Source organism: Gavialis gangeticus, unplaced genomic scaffold (genome assembly GCF_001723915.1).
Source record: "Gavialis gangeticus isolate Ggan-Ray unplaced genomic scaffold, GavGan_comp1, whole genome shotgun sequence".
In the NCBI taxonomy this organism is placed as follows: Eukaryota; Metazoa; Chordata; order Crocodylia; family Gavialidae; genus Gavialis; species Gavialis gangeticus.
Window position 1 is genome coordinate 16361883 of NW_017729029.1, and position 20745 is coordinate 16382627.

General features: G+C 43.8%; 2 protein-coding genes across 2 annotated transcripts in view; one reads left to right on the forward strand and one right to left on the reverse strand.

The window, feature by feature from the left end:
- FGF13 (fibroblast growth factor 13) overlaps nt 1-20745 on the reverse strand; it is a 511145-nt gene that overhangs the window by 480790 nt on the left and 9610 nt on the right. The gene's annotated exons all lie outside the window — the stretch shown is intronic.
- The window catches only part of F9 (coagulation factor IX), a 20964-nt gene continuing 12044 nt past the window's right edge, over nt 11826-20745 (forward strand). Inside the window, exons 1-4 of the mRNA XM_019521335.1 lie at nt 11826-11949; nt 15166-15329; nt 15679-15703; nt 18457-18570. Coding sequence (XP_019376880.1) covers nt 11883-11949; nt 15166-15329; nt 15679-15703; nt 18457-18570 — 370 coding nt within the window. The 5' untranslated portion in view covers nt 11826-11882. The remainder of the gene's footprint in view (nt 11950-15165; nt 15330-15678; nt 15704-18456; nt 18571-20745) is intronic.

Consider the following 20745-nt stretch of genomic DNA (forward strand, 5'->3'; position numbering starts at 1 on the left):
ATTAGCTATGTTTTTCTTTGATTGGTATTGGGATTTTTTTTTTTTTTTTTAAATCAGAGAACATGGTGAGCCCCACCAGCAAGCTCCCAAAACATTTAAAGGGATAATGCCCTGATCCTATAAAATACAGACTACTAAGCCTCTAATAGCGAGAGCTCTGAACAAGTGAATTTCCCCTCGCACAGGGAATAGTTTTTCCAGCTCTTTAGTTGGTCTAATAAAAGAGATCACATTTACCCAAAGAACCTTGTCTCACACAGATCAGTCATCCTCAACAGAAATAAAAAACCCAGTTGGAAGAGGTGGTATGTGGGAAGTAGGATGCAACTCCAGGAACACTGTCTATATAATTTCTGCATCCAAAATTGTCAGAGGTTCACACACACACACACACACACACACACACACACACACACACACACACACACACACACACACACACGATGCACGGCTGCAGAAGGGAAACAGCAACTTTGCCCATGACTTTTGGTCTCAGCAGATAACCAAAGGAACATGACCTGCCTGTGCAATACTGTAGCTGAAAGGGAAAATGCAATGCTTTGATGTATAAGAAGGGGAATATAAAGTCAGATTAAGACTGTGGTATTCCCACTGTATGGAGTATTAGCACTTAGCTGTACATTTGTCTAGTTGTAGCAGAAAAAGCCTTCGGGGAATAAAAAGTCTTTCGGGGCATATTAAAAAACATTCAAAATATGAGCTAGAAGAAAGAAAAAAAAAAAAAAAAGAGAGAGATCTGAAAGATATGCAGTATAATGAGGAACTAAAGCAGCTCATTTCATTTTCTTTCTCCAAGAGGAGGTTACGAAGCAACTGGATCACAGTCTAATATTGGCTACCTTAGATAAGAGATCTGTGGCGGTAGATGGCTCTTATGTAGCAGAAAAAGCTATTCTAAGACCCAGTCTTTGGAAACTGAAAACAGGGACATCAGACTAGAAATAATGCCCAGATTTAAATGAGGATAATTAGCCATTGGACCAGCTGCCCTAGGGATACGGCAACTTTGCCAACATCGTCCATTTTTAAACTGTGACTGGACTGCTATTTAAAAAGATACATCGGAGATTGGTGCAGAAATTACTCGGGGAGGATCTACAGCACATGTTAGGCAAGAGGACAGCCTAGATAGGTAGCATAATTGGCCCTTTGGGCCTTACACTCTATTAACCCAACCCTTAAAAGAAAACAAACCACACACACGAAAAAAACCCCAAAACTGTCACCTTCTGGTAAATGGGAAGTGCTCATTGCAATATTAGGGACACATCGTAAGCATCCCAAACAATTATTTTCACAATAGAAGAGAATGAATAATGAAGACGAGTGCTAAGTGGAAACACATGTAAGCAGTTGTCTTCTGAAAAGGTCCAGGCATGTTGCAGTAGAGACATGCGAGGGTACAGTGGGCTAACCAACTATACTACCTCACTTTAAAGTACGTGGGAGGAATAACACCCTTTGCTAAATGGGAAACTCTCCAGCAAAACAGAAAAGGTGTCAGGGAATTCAGACACCTCTTGATTTGTCTTCTGTCTTGCTGTTTGGCTGCATGCTAATAAAAAACCATTGGAAAGTATCTAGGTGGATCATACAGAGTGACCCAAGACTGACACGCAGAGTACAGCCAGCCACCACAAGGAAGTATTTGAAGCTGCATCTTACACTGCATCTTGATTGAGAAATGTTTTTACGGATATAAATGGGTCACCACAATTCTTCAGTCCACACAAATATACTGCAATAGCATTGGTGGGATTTGGCAAAAGCATTCAGTCATTTCTGTTGGAGTGGAATTAAACTACCCATTTCTAAAAAAAAAAAAATCTCATCCTTCGATTCATATTAATCACTTGTGCACACATATGCATTCTTTAAAATTAAAATGCAAGGAGAGTCTGCTTTATTTATACGAGGGGAAAAAAAGAAATCAAGCACTGAATTACATTACCAAGGTCCGAGGCCTCAGGGAATTGAATGCCTCAAAATGTCATTCCAGCAGGACCTTGGGTTAAACCCGTGACTTCCTCCAGTGCCGTGAACCTGAGCATCAAAGGAAAAGAGTAATGGCCATTGACAGCCCCGTGAGGTTCCTGCTTTCTCCCCCAAAAAGGAACACAAGGTTTTTATTTCCGAGACCAGGTCAGAGGTCTCAAGTGGAGCAATAAGCCATCAAGACTGGTCATCAAGGTTGGCCAAGTGGAGCAATAGGCTGTCAAAGTTGGGCAGAGCAGGGAAGGGGGCTACGCAAGTGAGCAGGGAAAGAAGGGCCATTGTGAAGAGATTTGCAAGCCAATGTGGCAGGGAATTGGGGACCCAAGGGAAGGATTCAAGGGTAGAGATGGCGACAACCAGGTTGATGAGGGAGAAAAACTATTGCTGCAGCATTATGAGAATGCATGAAGGGGGTGGCCCAAGTTCCCCTCGGTGGCCAGTTCCACTTAACAACTAGGTTTTAACCAAAATCTGGCAGTCCGTAAAGATCAGGCAAGTGTTCATTTTCCCGGTGGACATTTTAAGGAGTTGCTAAATACTATTTCTTAATTGTTCCCAGCAACAGAGGCTAGGATCTCTTACAAATCCCTCAAAGCCAAGAGCTCTGACGTTCACAAAGTACTAATCTCTAAGCCCTTGAGCTTCGTTGCAACACAAACCAGACAGGGCATTAACCAGCTCCCCTCAATATTTCCCTCTGTAATGCTGGTCTAGACCCAGTCCAGTTGATGGGGCTGCCACGGCTGAAGAGGGCAGGATTTGGCCCCATACCTATAGAAAATTCAGGACCAGCTCAGCAGGCTGAAAAAAGAAGCGAGATGAAAGCACGTCACAGCTACAGCAAGGTTCTGATCCTGCATTTCTTCCACCACGCAATCTTCGTGCAAAGAATAAAAGCCTTGAGGAGAAACTCACCACATATATTTATAGAAAGAGTGTGCATAGCACTCACCTGTCTAAGCAGGATTCAGACAGGGGAAGTGCGATGACTTTTAATGTAGCCTACACACTGCAGAAACTTCATGCCTCTGCTAGTTTGACACCTAGCTTTCAAGATAAAAAGCTGAGGCAAAGAGGCTTCCATCAGGAATATTAGAGAGATGCTTTCTGGGATTTCGGCATTAGATCACAGTCTCCTAGTGGAGGGTTTAGTTCTGCGTTGCCAAATTCATGCATTTGTTCAAAGAGGAGAGTCTAATTTGGACAAAAAGTGTCTGATTTTAGGCTTTTAACTGGTTGCATTGCTATGCACCCAAGATACCTGATTTTATTTTAAAAATTTACAGTGCACTCTGGCTCAAATAGTTTATTCATAATTTAGTCATGCAGCCTTAATTGCAAAGTGGCCTGCCCAAAATGGGACAAAGAATTCATTAAGGCAGATTAGAAATGCTGATTTTTAAATGTATTAAACTTCTAATATTAAAGTTCTAAATTTAAATAACCTGAAATGCCAGAATCCCAGAGATTCCCAACTGTGGGAATTGCAACAGGATAAATACTGCTATAACCTGCCTCCGCCCTATGCCGAGGGCCTGGGAACGTCATCGAGCACAAAGGCAGATCTTCCCATCACTGGGACTCGCATCTCTTCCACGTGTCCAGAGGTTAAGCAGAGCGAGAGCACAGACTGGGAGGTTCACTTCTGAGACAGACAGCATCCACCTGCTAAAAACGTTCAAAATGGGGCATAAGTAGTGCTTAGGACATATGCTAGCCCGGTGTATGGCAAATGTAAACCTCCTGGGGAGTGCTTTCTGTTATGGTGGCTCATGGTTGCAGCAACGGAGAGCACATCCCTACTCTTGAGACCTATTCTAGTGCACAGATCCAGGGGCCTAGAGAGACTGCCAGGAGGAGGCAGATTTAACTTGACCTGTAAACCTGGTGAGATTTTCATGCCAATAGCCAACGCTATGGGTTTCCACACACACACTTTTTTATATATCAAGGTGTCTTACCTTGCAAGGAGATATGGTGTCAGCTGCCAAAGGCACTCACCCACACCGATACAAAAGAAAATAAATGTTTGCCATTTGATTCTACCTTTGAGCAGGGCGGTGGATTAAATGACCTCTCGAGGTCCCATCCAGCACTACTTTGCTTTGATTCTGAGCAGGTAGTTGAGATAACTGGCTGAGCTTGCGAGACCTCGCACTCAACTTGACGGCCTTTTTTGGTCCAGGCATCAATCCGTTAACTTCTGACCGGCACGCCAAAGCCACTCCAGACTTTCCAGGGATGTTGTGGGTAGAATCATATTGATCTGGGGTGGGGGGGAGTGGGGATAAACAGTGCTGTTGATGATAATAAACAGTTTTTTATTATAATTAATACATTTATGTCAAATGTGATATTCTATTGTCTATCATTTAAACAAGCACAAGGCTGTCCATCTGGGTGGTTTTTTGGACACGCAGCATCACAACTGGGCTCTGGCCCCAAATTAGGCCTCGATGGTATAACACAATCATCATCATCATCAAGTGGAAGAGAGTTTACAGATGGGAAAAAATGGAAGACATGTCCTTCCAAACTGTGCTTTAAACAAATGTCTATACGTCAAGGGATGGTGGGGAGTTTTTTGCATCATCGATGGGGATTAGAGAGAAGCAGGAAAAGTCTCTTTACTCAAGGAACAAATTCCACATGGAAAGAAGACCCTAAAGCAGGCCAACAAATGATGGTCCAAGTCACCTGGTGACCCATGTGTCCCATCAACATCCAGCCTAGTGTTCAGAAGGAAGCAAGAAGGGTGAAGTCCAAATTTAGGTGCTGTAGGGTTGGGTCCAGCATTCACCATCCAACACACATCCAGCCTCATCCTTGCCTCCAGAAAAGTAAAATTACCAGTACACTAAGAGAAAGCCTGATCATACATTTTTAAAATTTAGACTGAATAGAAAGTTATAGGAGCTGGAGCCAAATGCCCAGCACCAATGAATTAGTAATTGTGTTTATCCATTTTGCTGGGGAGCTTGTGCCTGCCTTGCCTGTCCTCACCATCACCTAGCCAGAGCAGCTTTCTTTGAAAGAGATAATTTCAAAGCTGTTTTACACTTCTTAAGAGTCAGTGACTTCTGTACTTTCTGACAGCTATTTACTTCTTGTAAATATTTCACCACCATGGTATCTCCCAGATGAAAGCAGCTTTTGCTCTCTATGCCTATACAGAGTCTAATTAAAAATGTATTAAAAATGGGAAGGATGGAACCAAAGGGCTAAGGAGCAGGAACATACCTTGAGGGAACTCAAAGAGTTTGTTTCTTTGGCATAAGCACAAAGACCTCCACACAAGTAGAACAACTGTGTCTGAAACTAGGAATGGAAACCTTGAGCTAGAGAGGGTATGCAGGAGGAACCCAAAGGAACAGAGAAGGCCCCATACCTTTCAAGTGCAAAGGAGCTCTGAGCCAATACTATTGAGTTCCTCCAATAGTTTCTGTCTTCCGCCCTTGCAAACACCCTTCCCTTATACCTTCATCCCTATGGAGGCAAGAGCACTGATAAATAGCCACCTAATCTTGTGAACTGCCCATGTAGAACAACATAATACTACGAGCATCTGCAACAAGGGCTCATCTTCCCAAATATGAGACCTGTTTTTATATATTTTATTTGAAGAGGTTGCGATTCACACCTGTGCAGGAGAATGAGCACAAATCCCATGCACTGCTGATCCTATTTTGAAGATGCAAATGGGATTTCAACACGGCATGGAACCTGTGCAAGCTCTTTGCACGGGGGTGTATTCCTCCAAGATGCCTATGGTTTAGCCTCTATTTGCAATGGAAAAAAAAAAATGCATACAAAAAATATCAGGATGCTAAACTCCATCTAGCGGTGCCATGGTTCAGCACTTCACTTTTTTCTTTCAGCTTTCAATTGATACAAGACCTAGAGGCAGATCCCCAACTAGTATAAATTGTTTTAGCTCCATTGAACTCAAAGGAAGGATGTCTACTGAAGTCAAGGGAGACACAAGAATGTACACCAACCAACGATTTCCCTTGATAAGTTAATCATTGCAACGTAAGCACTGTACTAAAGTGACAGGCATTGCAAAAGACTGATGCAGAGTGATGGAAGGTGATTCATTTTTTGTATAACGTTTGCAGTCCTTGCTCAAAGGAAGAGCCATTGACTTCAAAGTAATTAAGCAGAGAGCAAAATTAAAAAAAAAAAAACACCCAAGCAAGGCTTTCATTGTTATCCAAATATGGTTTGTTTGCTTCTCAGTTAATGCAAAGTTATATAGCATAGCTGTCCTAGAGGGCAAACGCAAATTGATTCATTTTTAACAAAAAGAAAAAAAGTGTTTAGCTAAAGAACAATCTTTTAATAGGCTCTTCATATCAGCAGGCTCTGTGCACATTTGATCGGTGTAGTCAAAACACAGCAGAAGAGCTAAGGATTAAAATGGAAATAATTCTCTTGTGCTGTCTTTTTATAACTTAATTTTTCTTTGCAATGGAGATGCACAGTGCAAGGCCCGTTGCCTCAAAAGAAGCAGCGACTTGGCGCTGAGTAGAATTGTGCATTGCCGCTCGTCGATATAATTGTTCCCATCGGCTCACTAGCATTTCTTAGAGGGCAAGGTGTGCATTCCTAGAACATCAGATCCAACATATCAGCCCAAGACCTGCCCTCACCAACAACTGTGCAGGCAAATTCAAGACAGTCAGAAAATTATGGCTATAGCTGGGTCACAGCCCTGAGATTCGTTCTACTCCCACTGAAGTCAACGGGATGAACTCTGGTGGAGCCCAGTGCTCCTTTCCTTCCTCAGCTGCACTTCCACTGTGGTCAATCAAACGATACGAGAGAGAGACTGCTCTGGGTATGAAGAGACCCAGACCCATTTTCCTTACTAGCTGCCAGAAAAGACCTTGTGAAGGAAGTCAAAATCTAGCTAACGAATGGCACAGAACATGGGTTGGAAAATGAGAAGTTATTACGAGGCAGTCAGCAAATGTGGTCCAACTTCTTATCTTAACTTCAGCTAGGAGAACAACACTGTCTCAGGGGCTTAATTGCCCCCAGGTCAGCCTCATAGGTGGGTATCTGATAAAAGTAGGGACGGGATTTTCAAGGTTTCCCTACCCAGCAGGTCCCTCGGTTTATATTATGCCATTTTTTTGGAATCGCTCAGTGACCAACGTGAGCTCAGCTGCAAGTCTAGCTTCAATTTTTGATGACAACTCCACCTTTCTGAAGAAAATTGTGGCCTTACAATTTTTTCCAGCAGGGCTGAACCCCTATGTTCTCTTCCTGCAATGGGGAAGTCTTCTACCGATGGGAAAGGGAAAATCCAAAGCAGCCAAGTTGCCACGGAGGCTAGCAAGGTTGCAACGGTCACTGGTGGCACAGTGAAAGTACAGGCACACGTTCATAGACGTTAGGGGCTGGAAGGGACCTTTCATTGTCCAGCCCCCCTGCACTAGGCAGAAAAGACAACTGGGGGTCAGATGCCACAAATTTCCTGGGATTTCCAAGCTGAGGGGGTCAAAATTCCTTCCTGTTTCATTCATGCCTCGGGAAAGCGCTCTTCACCGTCTTAGTTTCATCTCCATCTGGTGTGAACTCCACAGGGGAAATCCTGACCTGCTGGAAATCAATGCCAAAAAACTTTTGTGGACTTCCCAGCAGCCAAAGTTTCCCTGTACAGGTAGAAGAGTAAATCACATGGATTAATATGGCTCCTTAGCTACAGAGATTGCACTTTCTTCTCTTCCACATCTGAACGACTTTCGGTGCACACATCCGTCTCTGAACTCCCAGCAGGAATTCAGAGAGGGATGCATACAATAAGGTTTGTCTACTTTAAAGCAATGTTTCTCAACTTGTGGGTTGCAACCCAAAAGTGGGTCACAACAATGTATGAAAGGGTCATGAACAAACTTTAAAAATGGATCAACAATCTTTAAAAATGGATTCTCCTTTAAAAAGGAGAAAAATGTGAGAAACTGTGGGTTTTCCTTATAGGCTGGCAGAGTTCCCCATGCACCCACTCCCTGCCCAACACATTGGGGATCTGGGGCTGGGGGCAGCAGGCCGGGAGTGAGGGGCACCAGGGTCAGGACTGGTCATTGATGTTTACAAATGAGTCCTGGTACAAAAAAGGTTGAGAACCACTCTAAAAAAAAAAAAGTAATATAGCCGATTCCAATCCAGATTTTGAATAAAGTATACTTTAAATCACAAAAAAGTCAAATCTGCAAAATCCTTGCATGTCTAAAATAGCAGTAGGAAGCATGCAGATATCAAGAGGAATTGGATAAGGTATGTTACGAGGGCTCGAAGACATTAAGGAAGCCCTATGGAACTAGTTTGGGTGAGAACATCGCAGACCAAATAGTTTTCCATCAAAATACGCTATCACTTCAGCAGCACCAAAACATTTCTGCGAGACTTCAGTTTCAATTTCAACAGCCTTTGACAAGACTGTTTCGGAGGACTGGTCAGTCCCAACGAGAGATCTCCAAATAGCAAGCCTGACCTTTTCAATCTGAAAATGGGCTTGACAACCAAGTTGCATTTTGCAAAAACAGTGGAAAGTTGCTGATGTGCCAAGGAAGAGCCAAAGTAGGAAATGGTTTTATTCAGCTGGCTCTTAATTTCCAAGAACGCAGTACTTAATTTTGAATTTTAAGTAGTCCCCCTCTGAGAACGTTAATATTATAAATCTGAATTAAGCTGGATCAACATTTAATTTCGGTAATCCAACATAGCAACAATACTTTCCTCTCCAAAGCATTTATCGAGAGCTGCTCCCAGCACTGGGGACTGTTTGCAAGAGAAACACAAAGGAAACGCTTTGTTAACATTGGATACCACAAAGATGGAGAGCGGTGGCAGCAGGATCTGGGTTTGGACATATTAATGGCCTTGTTTATGCCAATTGTGCGGGCATTTTCTTTTAGATTAAATAGCATTAATGTTGCAGATCTTGCTAGCACCATAAAAAAACAGAAATAATTTACCTATCCTGTGCTCTTGTGAAAAAAATGCTTTAGAAAGATAATCTAATTTTGCTTGGTTTGTTAAAGCAGGCTACTCTCCACTTTCCTTTTATTGATCCAAGACATATTATTTCACTATTTCATGCCAATTTGCTTCTTTCTCAGTCTCCCCCCATCACATTCACATGTTCTCATATGCAAGAAATGAGAAATGGCCTTTACCCTCCACTTTGCGTTGCATTTCCATCACAGTGGTACAAATGTATAGTTAGTCCAAGGTAGCTTCATTGCAGATCCACAAACACATCTTTCCTCCTCCATCTACAGTAGCAAGTCTCTAACACTCCCTCTGCAACTGCGCACCTGCAGCAAATACAAACTATTTCAGATACTGTAAAACAAAGCAAGATAAAATGTTGCTTTTCAAAAATAAAGAAAGGATTCCTTTTTTCTTGGCAAAGCATAAGAGGGTTTATAAGTCCATAGCTCAAGTGGAGGCCTCTTGTTTGAATCTGCCATTTATCAGACCTTTCTTTGTACAAAAAGTGATTCCCAAACACCTACACAACCATAAACGTCCCTCGTACGCTTCGGGAAGGCCCATTTGTTACATTTTGCAGACACCGTGCACAGAATTTATGATTTGTTAGCTCAAACGCATACTTTTCCAGCCACTCAAGAGGCAAAGTCTCAAAGCAAGTAACAGCTCATTCGCTACCCTGCAGGATACAGGCTTATCCAATACTTTACATATTTCATTTCATACTGAATCAAGCTGGATGCTTGTAAGTAAGCACTTATGGGGTGAAACATGCTGCAGAATTATATTGTGGTGTCAATAATAAAATATCCATCTTCTGGCCAAAAAAAAAACAAAAAACCCCACAACAAGAAAAGTGAAGCCCCTCTTCACGCTCCTCTCTTTTTATAAATCATCACATGATGAGCTCCAGTCCACTATCATTGCTCAGCCCTTCCTGTCTCAAGTAAAGGATATGACAATTACTACAGAATAATTTATCCCAGTTTTTACTGAACAGTAAAATTTACTTTATAGGAAGGATCGCATGCAAAGATCTCGCCCAAGCTGTAGGGACTATTACACTGCCTGGTAAGCAGGCGATAACCCTGGGATCAAACTGACTGAGGCTAAAAACAGACCTTGGTTATCCTGGGTCTGACTGTCCTGAGCTTTGACTTGCATCAATACAGGCAAGGGCCAGGCATCATATGCATGGCATTTAACTCAAAACTACTGAATTAATTAAATGGCAACTAACTCAAATCACTCCCCTCACCTTTGGCCAAAGGTGCAAAGACAAAAGAAGAGAGGTGTTCCTTGAACCCACAACAACCAAGGCTAGGTTTCAAAGCTGGTATCTCGGTAGATAAAAGTAGGCAGCTGTCTGTCAGTCCTCTGGACCATGGTGTACGTGTAGGCGGTCTAGTTAGCTGCCTGATGGATCTGCTCGTATGGAGTCCTGTGGCCACCACACCGAGACCTTTGATGCCCAGGCAAGAGTATGGAGGTTGGCCGTCTCTCCTTTAGACCTTAGAGGCAGAGCCCAAAGGCAAAATCAAGTCCAGATGTTCAGTGCATCAACGGTTGTACCTTCTGCCAGAGAGCAACAGATAAGACCTGCTGCCGACGGCCTAATTCCTCAGTGAGGACGCGTTTCTGGCAGGATGATGTCCCTTAGCCTTTCTCCAACCAAGAAGCACCCACAAGGCAGTAGGGGCTAGGACCACTTCAGTTAACCGTGCTGGCAGAGGAGATAAGGTGAATAGTGCCAGGGTTAGGAACCATTTGCAGAATAAGGGGAAACCGTGGGGCTGCCCGTAGCCACAGGGGTCTGCGCGAACAGATCCGACTGCAAGGTTCAGGTCCCGAGTGCTGTTTCTTTCTTATTTCTAGTGGGATCTGAGCCCAAGCTGCACTAGCACTATGCTGCCTGACAGTCCCCCTTCCACCTCCAGCCCTGCCCCATCTGTCCCAGCTCTTCAGAGGCTGCCTTTCAGCTGTCTTCTTCAGGGACTGCATCACGTGCCTCAAACCCTAGCTGGAACAGGTTCATCGAAAGCCCCATTATGTTGTTCTGGGGTGAAATCCTGGCCCCACTGATGCCAGTTCAGATGTTGCCATCGCTTTCCAGGGGGCCAGCTCTTATCTGGATGGGCCAAGTATTGCCCTTTGTTTCACATAGTCGAGTGAACCTTGCTCTGCCTGGTTGATTGAAGCAATTGCATATGCCTCTGGCCTGGGCTCAGGTTCATGTGCTTGCTTCACAGCATGTTTCTGAAACATGCATTTCATTTCCACGTACTGCTAGCAACACCATGAACACAGAGATCAAGCTATTTGAATGAACCTAGTTGTTTAGGCTAGGGACAGAAGTTACACATAAGCCAGTATAAGTGATCAGAAACCAGTTCCAATCTGTAACTCAACAGAAGTTCAGTGCACGTGAACTGCTTTCACAATGGCTGAAACTGGTTTAAGATAAGCCTGGAGAGATGTAGTATCAGACTGGACCGATTTAGGTTAAACTGGTTTATTGAACTGCTGTTCCTGACCTTACTGGAGCCGGATTCACTACACCCGATGTGAATTACTTTTCTTCTTCAAGCCAGCGTCAGTCCCGTCCCCAGCAGGGACCATCCCAAAGGGGAAACGACGGAAATGCTACAAGAAACCTATTCAGACCAAGCTTGCTGCAGTTGCTCCTCATTTTGAGACCCCACTGCCATTTCAGAGTCCTCACCTGATGCACGTGTGGGAACCTTAAAATTAAAGGGTTACTCAAAGCAAGCAAACAAGTGGTTGCACTTTGGAACGGATCGACCCAGCCTCTCTGTGTGCACAAGTTCCTAGCAGAAAGGATTGCGTTGTGCAAGAAAAAAAAAATGGCAAAACTCACTCTCTCAGTCTCCGTTTGTCTTCTGGGATTGTTTCTTCAGGCTGAATGTTCAGGTTGGTTGTTTTGAACCTACCAAGTCCTTTGTTTTTGTTTTTTTTTTGTGGGGGGGGGGGGTTTGCTGCTGACATAGATAAAAGCATATTGTGTCATTTGATAAGGGAGTTTACCAGCAACAAGAAACTGCAGGGTCAGGTTGCTGAATTTGATTGGTTTTCCGTTTCAAAATGCAGCTCTTGAGAACAAAAAAAAGAATAAGATATATATATATATTTTTATGGTGATGAAATTAAGCCCTTGGGTCCTTTTTACTTAAAGAATGGGACATTCCAAGCGCCATTATGACTTTGTGCTAAGGAATTGCTCTAGATTCGGTCATTTTTAATACTAATGAAAAAAAGATTTACAAATTAGCTTCTAAACCCTTTGTGTATTTGAATCTGGGAACGAACAGACTGAGTAATACTGAAGCATATAAAATACTCATTGGATTTGCTGTGGTGAAGGTTGCTAAATGCCACATACAGACCAAATTAAGCAGCAAAAAGTGGTGTTTGTTAAGCGGTTCCAACGACTACCCATATTACCCTGAGCGGGTATCCAGTTCTGCATGATCTCAATTACTTGAATTAATGCACATTCAAATCAGAGGAAGGTATTTGGTTCCTATGAGGATAGCCTTTTTGTTCAGAGCTCAGCGGGGTTCCTGAGAATGAATGCAACTGGAGTAAATACATGGGGAGTCTGCTACAGCATCTCTCATTTGGGAGTAGAAAGTCTACCAACAGCATTGGTTGTTGACGAGTTCTACTTTAATCAGTTTAAAAAAAAAAAAAAAACCCCAAATCAAACCCCTATCATTGCTTTAACAGGAACTCCAACTCTCCCAGGCATTCAAAAGCAGTGAGAGTTGCTTTAAACAATCAAGAAACACAACTTTCCTATGAGACATCCTTGTTCAGGGTGGATCAAGGCCAGATATTTCACCTCCAAGCCTAGTTATCAAAGGGGAACCTAAACACGGTGTAGGTCACAAACTCTTCAGAAGGGCCTGGGGAGACACATGAATGGGCACAATCCTGCTTCCTTTTGAGAGATACAGACTGTGAAGGAAGATCAGAGAAAGGGAGACCAAGCCCCTGATGTTGGGTGGCAGCGGGCCGTTCAGACAACCCAGAATTGATGGGTGGTCCCGTTTTATGGCTGTAAACGGTGCAGCAGGCAGAGCTGGAGGAGAGAGATCTTTACTGAGTGCTGGCTAGATTGCTTCTGGTCTGTGAGCTCCCTTGGCTACCCCTACCCTGCACTAAACTCTGCAGCGCAGGCATAGCCCACTGTTTGCTGGACACCCACTTGTGCTCCTTATCTGCAGGCATCCCGCCAAACAAGGTCCCTCATGAAACCCGGCCCCCTCTCTGCAATCCCACGCATCAAGTCCAGGACTTGCATGATCTCCTCTCCACCTGCCCCCTCTCCCTCCCCATGGGCTTTGTGTAGCCAGTGAATGTGTTAGTAATAGTGAAAGGGTTGTGCAACGAGCATCATCTTATAAAAATGTCTGTGTTGATAGTGAGCATAGGCAGGAGAACCGTTGGGCCAAAGAGCAGACAACCCTACTAGGAAGCAGGATGCACCGTCTGTCAGCTGATGGGCAGGACAGGAAGACGGGAGAGCTGGGTTCTGTTTCACCCGAGTGACTGAAGGCCTACCAGTGCACTCCCTTGAACGCCTCTCTTTCCTATACTGCAATGTTGAATTGAGGCTAGGTTAACACAAATTGCCTTTGCATTTGGCATATGAGTGGGTCAAGAGCTCCACCAATCAATGGTCAAAGCTTCAGCCACCGAGACGAGAAGCGAACTACTTTTTGATCCTTCTCCCAAACACAAAAAGAGCCGTTGCTATCAGAAGGCTACTAGCCAAAGAGGCACAATTCTCTGGTAGCTATGAAACTGGCTGCTTTGAAGAATAACTTGTTGCTGCATTAATATCCAAGGTCACATGCTTCCATCAGGATCAGTTTTTTAATGCTCACTGTGCCCGTTTTCGTGTTTTTGGTTGAAAGCAAGTATTGGTGCAAGAAACAAGAGAGTAACCTTGTATGAACTAAGTTTAAGTAATAAGAACAACTGGAACGGCCATTTGCAGGAAGTTACCTGGTATGAATCCAGAATATTTCCACTGGAGTTCATTGCAGTTATTTCTAGAGTAAGATGTTAGCCGAGTTAACGGGAGTTTTTTCCGGCATGATTTCCAAGGGCTTTAGAGCAGCTCTCCTCTGCTGATCTCATTTAGAGCCTAACAGCCACTCTTTGAAGTCTCCTCCTGCTTATCTCACTGAGCTGCTTCTCTTCAACTCTCCAATGGCACAGAATATTCATGCAAAAATCTGTTCTAGCACAAACCTTTTATGTAGACAAGAAAAGTACATGAAAACGTCGAACCGCAGATATAATGACCAACTTCCATGCTAAGTAGAGCTGCTCTACCGTACCATCTAGCGACACTGAGAGGCTTTAAGGGCTTCCCCCCTACATCTGTTGTTAGTAACAAGGTGAAGCCTGGAGCATCAGACTGCAAAGTACTTGATCAACAACTTGCTCTCATTTAGTAACAGCTTTAACACACAAAGAGAACGTATGTGCTGGAGGTAGGGAAAGTCATGGTAAAATAGTGCCCTGGTGGTTAGTACTTTGGAAAAATTGGTCAAGAGAGACATAGTTAGCCATGTTAGTCTGAAGTCAAGCAGAAGGTAGGACAGACTTGTACCTTAGACTAACCAAAGTGGATATATCTCTACTTCAGCTCACAAAAGCTTGTGCTATATATCATCTAGTTTGGGTAGCCCAAGGTGCAAATCTACTCCGCCTTCAAAAAATGGTCAAGGACGGTGTTTGGATGGAAGGGACTGTCACTGTCTAAAAACAAGTTGTATTCCTTTGGCTAGATCTCTCCATTACACCATAATTATACCAGTATAAAAATGTGATCATAATACAGCTTAATCCATACAGGAAGATAAATAAGCCTTATTGGCCTGAGTTTGTCATAAGGGGTTTGGCTTTTTTCCTTCCAGTGGTGTATTCCTGGTCTGTGCCCTTACAATACAATTACTATGGCTATATCTCAGAGCTCAGAACAGACCCAAAGGAAGGTCTCAAAGCTAAGAACAGACCCAGAGTTATTCAGGAAAAGGGCTTTTACCATATGTAATTACAATTTCCATAAGCTAGGGAAGAGAATGTATCATAATGTATTTTTTTATATTGTAGTTTTTATTGATAACAAACAAGCAAGCTCAGTTTTGCACAGGCAAAAGAGGTTCAATTCCAAAAGGCTGGAGGAGGTTGTTCCAGGGAACCTCGAGAGGGAATGCATTGAAGAAAAATGCAATTTTGAAGAAGCACGAGAAGTTTTCGAAAATGAGGAAAAGACAGTGAGTATTGTTACTGCAGAACAACAGAAACATTCCTCACCATGACTAGCAGGACAGACGTGTAGTGCAGGGGATGGAGAAGGCGTACCCTCCCCTTGTATGGGAGAAAAACCCATATACTTTCTACAAGCCGCCATTCGCCTCTGCATGAAAAATATTGGCTGCCCTTATGCCCACTTGAGTCTTATCTAAGCCTTTATAGCTAAGCTGGTCCGTTTCATTAGAGGGATTTGTACCTTAAAAGATTTTACCTGCTAGTCCTTTATCCTCTTTATTCATTCTGTAGTGCAGTTTTGAAAAGAAAAAAAAAAGAAACAATGAGATTAATAGTTTTGTTTTTCCTTTGCAGATGGAGTTTTGGAAAGTGTACCTTGGTAAGAAATTTGCTTCTTTCACATTGTAAAACCTAGTCGTTCTATAATCATCTCTCAGCATATGCCCAAGTCACAAGACAGACAGATGTTCATTGAAAGGATATTTCCTATTGTTTGGAACCCAGCTGACGTTAGAAGCAGTCAGCGTTCTTCATGCCGATTATAACGAGTTGGCATTTTTGTGTCCTGTTTACAGATAAACACCAAAATATGAACAAGTTGCAAAAGGCCCTATAGAGGAAGACTCATCCACAGACTATTTCCTGTTCATTTGGTGCAACTGGTCAGGTAGCAGGCTGCAAGTTTTAGCCACTTGGCTGGGATAGAAGATGTGAACACAGCGGGTAGCCAATAGCAAAAGCCCTCTTCCATGTGCAAATAGCCACTCACCAGATGTGCATGTGAGCACAGTGCAATTGCTAGAAAACAGCTTATTTAAAAAAAAAAAAAAAAAGAGCTTTACTCTTCAAAGCAAACAGCAGCCTGAAATTCAAACTAGCATCCACAAACTTGGGCTTTTTTTTTTACACTTCATTTTTTACTTATGATCCACTTCTTCACTCCTTGGTCTCCATCCCCAAGCTACCCCAATAATCCCTACTCCTCCACCCAGAAAAAAAAAAGGGTTTCAGTGCACACTACACATCCAAAACTAATTTTAACAAGATATGTTTCAGCAAACGAGTTGCTTTGTAGGTTGGCTGAGGTCCCAGAACATCTCACTAAAAAAAGTCTTAAATAATTCAGATTGGTCTGTCCAGACTATAAAATAAAAAGTTACATTTGAATTTTAAGATTGTCCTCTGGGGAAAAAAAAATGGTGGTACTATAACTTGGCTGCCATGGTTTTTTTCCGTAGAGCTGAAGAGTCACACTTCCAAAAAACATCTCATGTCAATGGACACCTCTTATTGACAAACTCACAAGCTGCCATTAGCAGTATCTGTAGCATGTAGATGAAATTTGGTCCTTGCAAAAGGGTAGCTCAAGACCACACGATCATGTAAGCCCCTTTTTGAAGCTGTAGGAGATATCTGTCTTTTAGTGACAAGTGGCCAACATCTTCAATCCTTGATCAGCGTATGCTGCAGCGTAAACCGCTCCAATGAACTCGTAGAACCTGACCTATTTTTGCCACCGGTTTGTTGAAGGAGGTAACACTGCTTTGGTTAAACTGTCCTAGCAACACGACAACAAAATTCAGTCTCTAGTGCCCAAGCTGGACATAATTACATTTTGCCCCTACTCACTCTGTCATCTCCCTTCTACCTGCCCATTTTAAAACACCTGAATTTGCTGATGCAGTACGAATGACATTCTTCTTTCCCCTTGGGCCTTGGCTATTTGTAACAGGGCTCCACTCCAGGGGTGGCCATGATGCCCATGGACCCCTTCCCCGTCAGCCCTTATCAACTTCACTCTCTTTGGGCAATCATTCCTTCACTCACCTGCCATGCCTTGATGTGTGCTTCTTTTAGATAAAGGAAGGCTGCCCCAGAGCTTCCCAACTTTGATCTTGGGAACTTGGGTGTCACCACTCTCCACCTTAAAGGTTAATTATGTGGCTCTGACCACCCTTTATACCATGCCCATGCCTCACAGATAATGCTTATTCCAGCTGGCACATGTCCCTCCTGGGCTCCCAGCTCCTAGTCCTGGTTCTTGCCCCTCTTGGGCTACAGGCTCTTTGGTTGCCTTGGTCTCCAGCTGTGAACCCTGGTCTTTGGCCCCTCTCTCTGGGTCCTGGTCCTAGGCCAGTTGAGACTCCTGGTCTCCCTGGCCCTGTTGACACTTTTGGGCTGTAAACCTCTGGGCTCTCCGGTTCCTCTCTCCCTTCTGGGCCAACTGGGACCACCTTACTTCCCTTTAGTCCCTTCCACAAACCGCCAGGTGTTGTTTACCCCAGCTCAGACGTTATCCAGGAGCCCATCTCTCCATGGCCCTCAAGGCTAGACTGCCTGCCCAGCTCAGGCCCTGAGCTTATACGCTTCAAGCCCAGTCCCCTCCTGTTCAGACAAATCTCCAGTTGGCCCCTTCCATATCTAGAGACTGCTTTTCATGCAGCCTCTTCCCCGCTTAATATGGCAAGCACGCTAAGCATCCTGTCACACTATTAAAACTTGGCTTTCTTAGAATTCAGTATCACTAGTTCAGAGATACCAACTCTTTATATGTTGAGCTAGCTTCTTTTGATTAAAGCGTGGACTTGAATACAGGAGAATTTAAACTTTTTTTTTTTTTTTTTTAAATATAGTCACTAGCCTTTATGATTGCCAGAAAAAAAACAAAGTGATCACTCCCACCAAAATTCACTGTCTTAATGTGCTGACTCAAAGCCGAAGAGCAGATCACAGCTTCCAGAAAGGAAAGATGAGACCATTAAAAGAGGAAGGGGAAGTGGACCTATTAGGTTACCTCCTCACTCCAGCTTCCATAACTGAGACCTAAGACCTAGTCCTGACCTCTCAGCCAGGAGAAAGAGAAAATGAGGCCCAGAATTGGGCCCTTGTGTATAATATAGTTGAACAAGGTGCCACATAACAGTTATTATGTCAGAATAATTTAAGAAAAACTCCAGGAGGGCTTTCCATTAATAATAATAATAATAATAATAATAATAATAAATAGCCATCAAGTGCCAATCTTCTTTAAGCTGACCCTGAGAGGTGGGTGGGGAGGTAAGTGCTTGCTGTGACACACCAAGTGACAAACATTTCTATCCACTTATAAAATATCCTACTTTTGTTTCCAAGACGGAGATCAGTGCAACCCAAACCCATGCAAGAATGGAGGCTCCTGCCAGGACGAACTGAATTCCTACGTGTGCTGGTGCTCGCTGGGGTTCGAAGGGAGGAACTGTGAGCTAGGTATGTACCGAGAGGTCCATCGCATCACTTCCCTTCACTTGCCTCAAATCAAAGGCAGTCTAAACGGCTTCCATCCTGCTCCGATGGGGTTTGTGTACCCACTTTGCCCAATGCAGATCACAACATGCAGATGCCACCAAGGGGCAAGTGCATTGCGGGTCTCGGTCTTGATCCACAGGCTCAAGAACAGGAGCTGCAATGGCTAACCCCAGAAACAGGACTCTTACGCTAAGATGGCACACGGGCTAACACAGAATCAGAGCTGAGGTCTTTTTGGCAGTCAGGCCTGCCAGTGCAAATATTTACACAGAGAACCTCCTTTATCTCTTCCCAGCAGGATTTTTTTCCCACCCCCCGTGTGGATTTTGCTGGCTGGAAATGCTTACCTCCACAGATGAGATTCTGGGCTTTTTGAAATCAATAAGAGATTTTTTTTCAGTGACTTCAGTAGAGCCCCAATTTCACCCCATGTTCCCTTCTGGGGAGATCCATGCCAGCCAAACTGGAAGTTGCCCCTGACTTCAAAAGGATTGGGCTTATATTGCCAGAAGCGTCTGAGTATTGCTGAACAGTGCCTTTGACCTTCCAAAATTAAGCGAGTAACGATGATGATTACTATGTATACATTGTGATCCAAACAAAATGTAAATATTTTCCTGAAAGGCTCAGGAGTTTATGAATATGGAACTGCTGATGGCATAAAGAAACAGGATCTCTTTCTACTGAGTTATTCCTGCCTGGGCTCTGATGTCGAGTAGCTAGCATAATGAATGTACAAGACTCACTGTGCTAATAAGAAATTCTCTTTCTTTTGGCTCTGGCAAGAATGAAGTGCAGGTTAGGAAGCGTATTTCAAAGCTGCATCAAAATTTAAATGGGCTCATTGCAGTGTTCTCAAGGAAGGGCAGAAGGAACAAAAATAGCAATAGAAATGAAGCATAAGAAGTGTCTGTAAAAATAGTAAATGATCTTGCTAAAATGGCTACAGGAAGAGATGTGTCCTTGAGAAAGTGGAAGGGAAGATCGTCTACCATGAAGTTATTTGAGAATTACAGGCAAATCCATTGATGAGTAGCTTTTGACACCCAGGAAATGGAGATCCAGAGGAGAGAACACATCCAAAATGTCCTTAGTGAAACCCGAATTTTACCTTTCCCCCAACTCCAGGTTTCATGGCAAACTCCAACCTTGGTTTCATCAAATGCTGCAGCTCCCAAAACTTTTCACATCACTCTGGGATGGTTCACATCATGGAAAACGCATGGCTTTGCATGACCTTTTTTGAAATGCAAAACCTGGTGGCCCTCACCAGCTGACACCGATTTGGGCGTAGGCCTTCTGGGCTCACTTCCACCTGGCAATTGGGGCTTGATGTCCAATTTTATGCTGCAGCTCTCCCCCACAGCATGGAAATTCAGGAAAGCTGGGTGAAGAGGAGCAGCACAATGGGGAAAACCATTCGACTTTGTAGCCAAATATTTGTATAAACCTTTCCAAACAGAATTGCCAAGTTCCAGAGGGCTCTGCAATGCCGAGCAGCCTTGATCTCCCTAAAGTCACTGGCATCAGGACGGGCACAGCTCTGTAGCAAGAGGCTGGGCTGGTAGACACGTACCCTTCGACAGCAGTCCCAGTAAGTGGCTGCTGGATCAGGAATGAGGTATCCTAAGCCAGCCTAAACTCTATAGCTCACAAGAGCAAGAGGGGCTCACAGATGCTGCCGCTTCCCCATGACTGTCCCCAGTACTTTTTTCCAGCACTTTCATCCAGGTCTACAGCTCAGACTCTCTCTAGTTTGGAGACAGGTGGTTTATAACTTCCATGAGGCCCTGGCGTGTACTCGCTGCATAAGTGCCCCTTGGTTGGAGGCTTGCCGTGGACATTTTCAGAGTAAACCATGCAATTCAAGCAGGCAATTTGGCCTTGACAGTTTTCTTAAATTCAAGTTCTGCTTGCATACACCAGGCATAGATTTCTGGCCGTTGCTGATTCTGTTTTATTGGAAGTGTGAGAGCATGCAAATTTGCTGTGGCTCTTAAACCCCCCTGCACAAATATTGCCCTAACCTATTACCCTAACCCAGCCCTTACAGCACTTGGAATGGGTTACGTGCAGAGCCGGGAGCAGGTTAGGGCCCAAGTAAACAAGCACCTTGGGGACACATCCTGCCCCGCC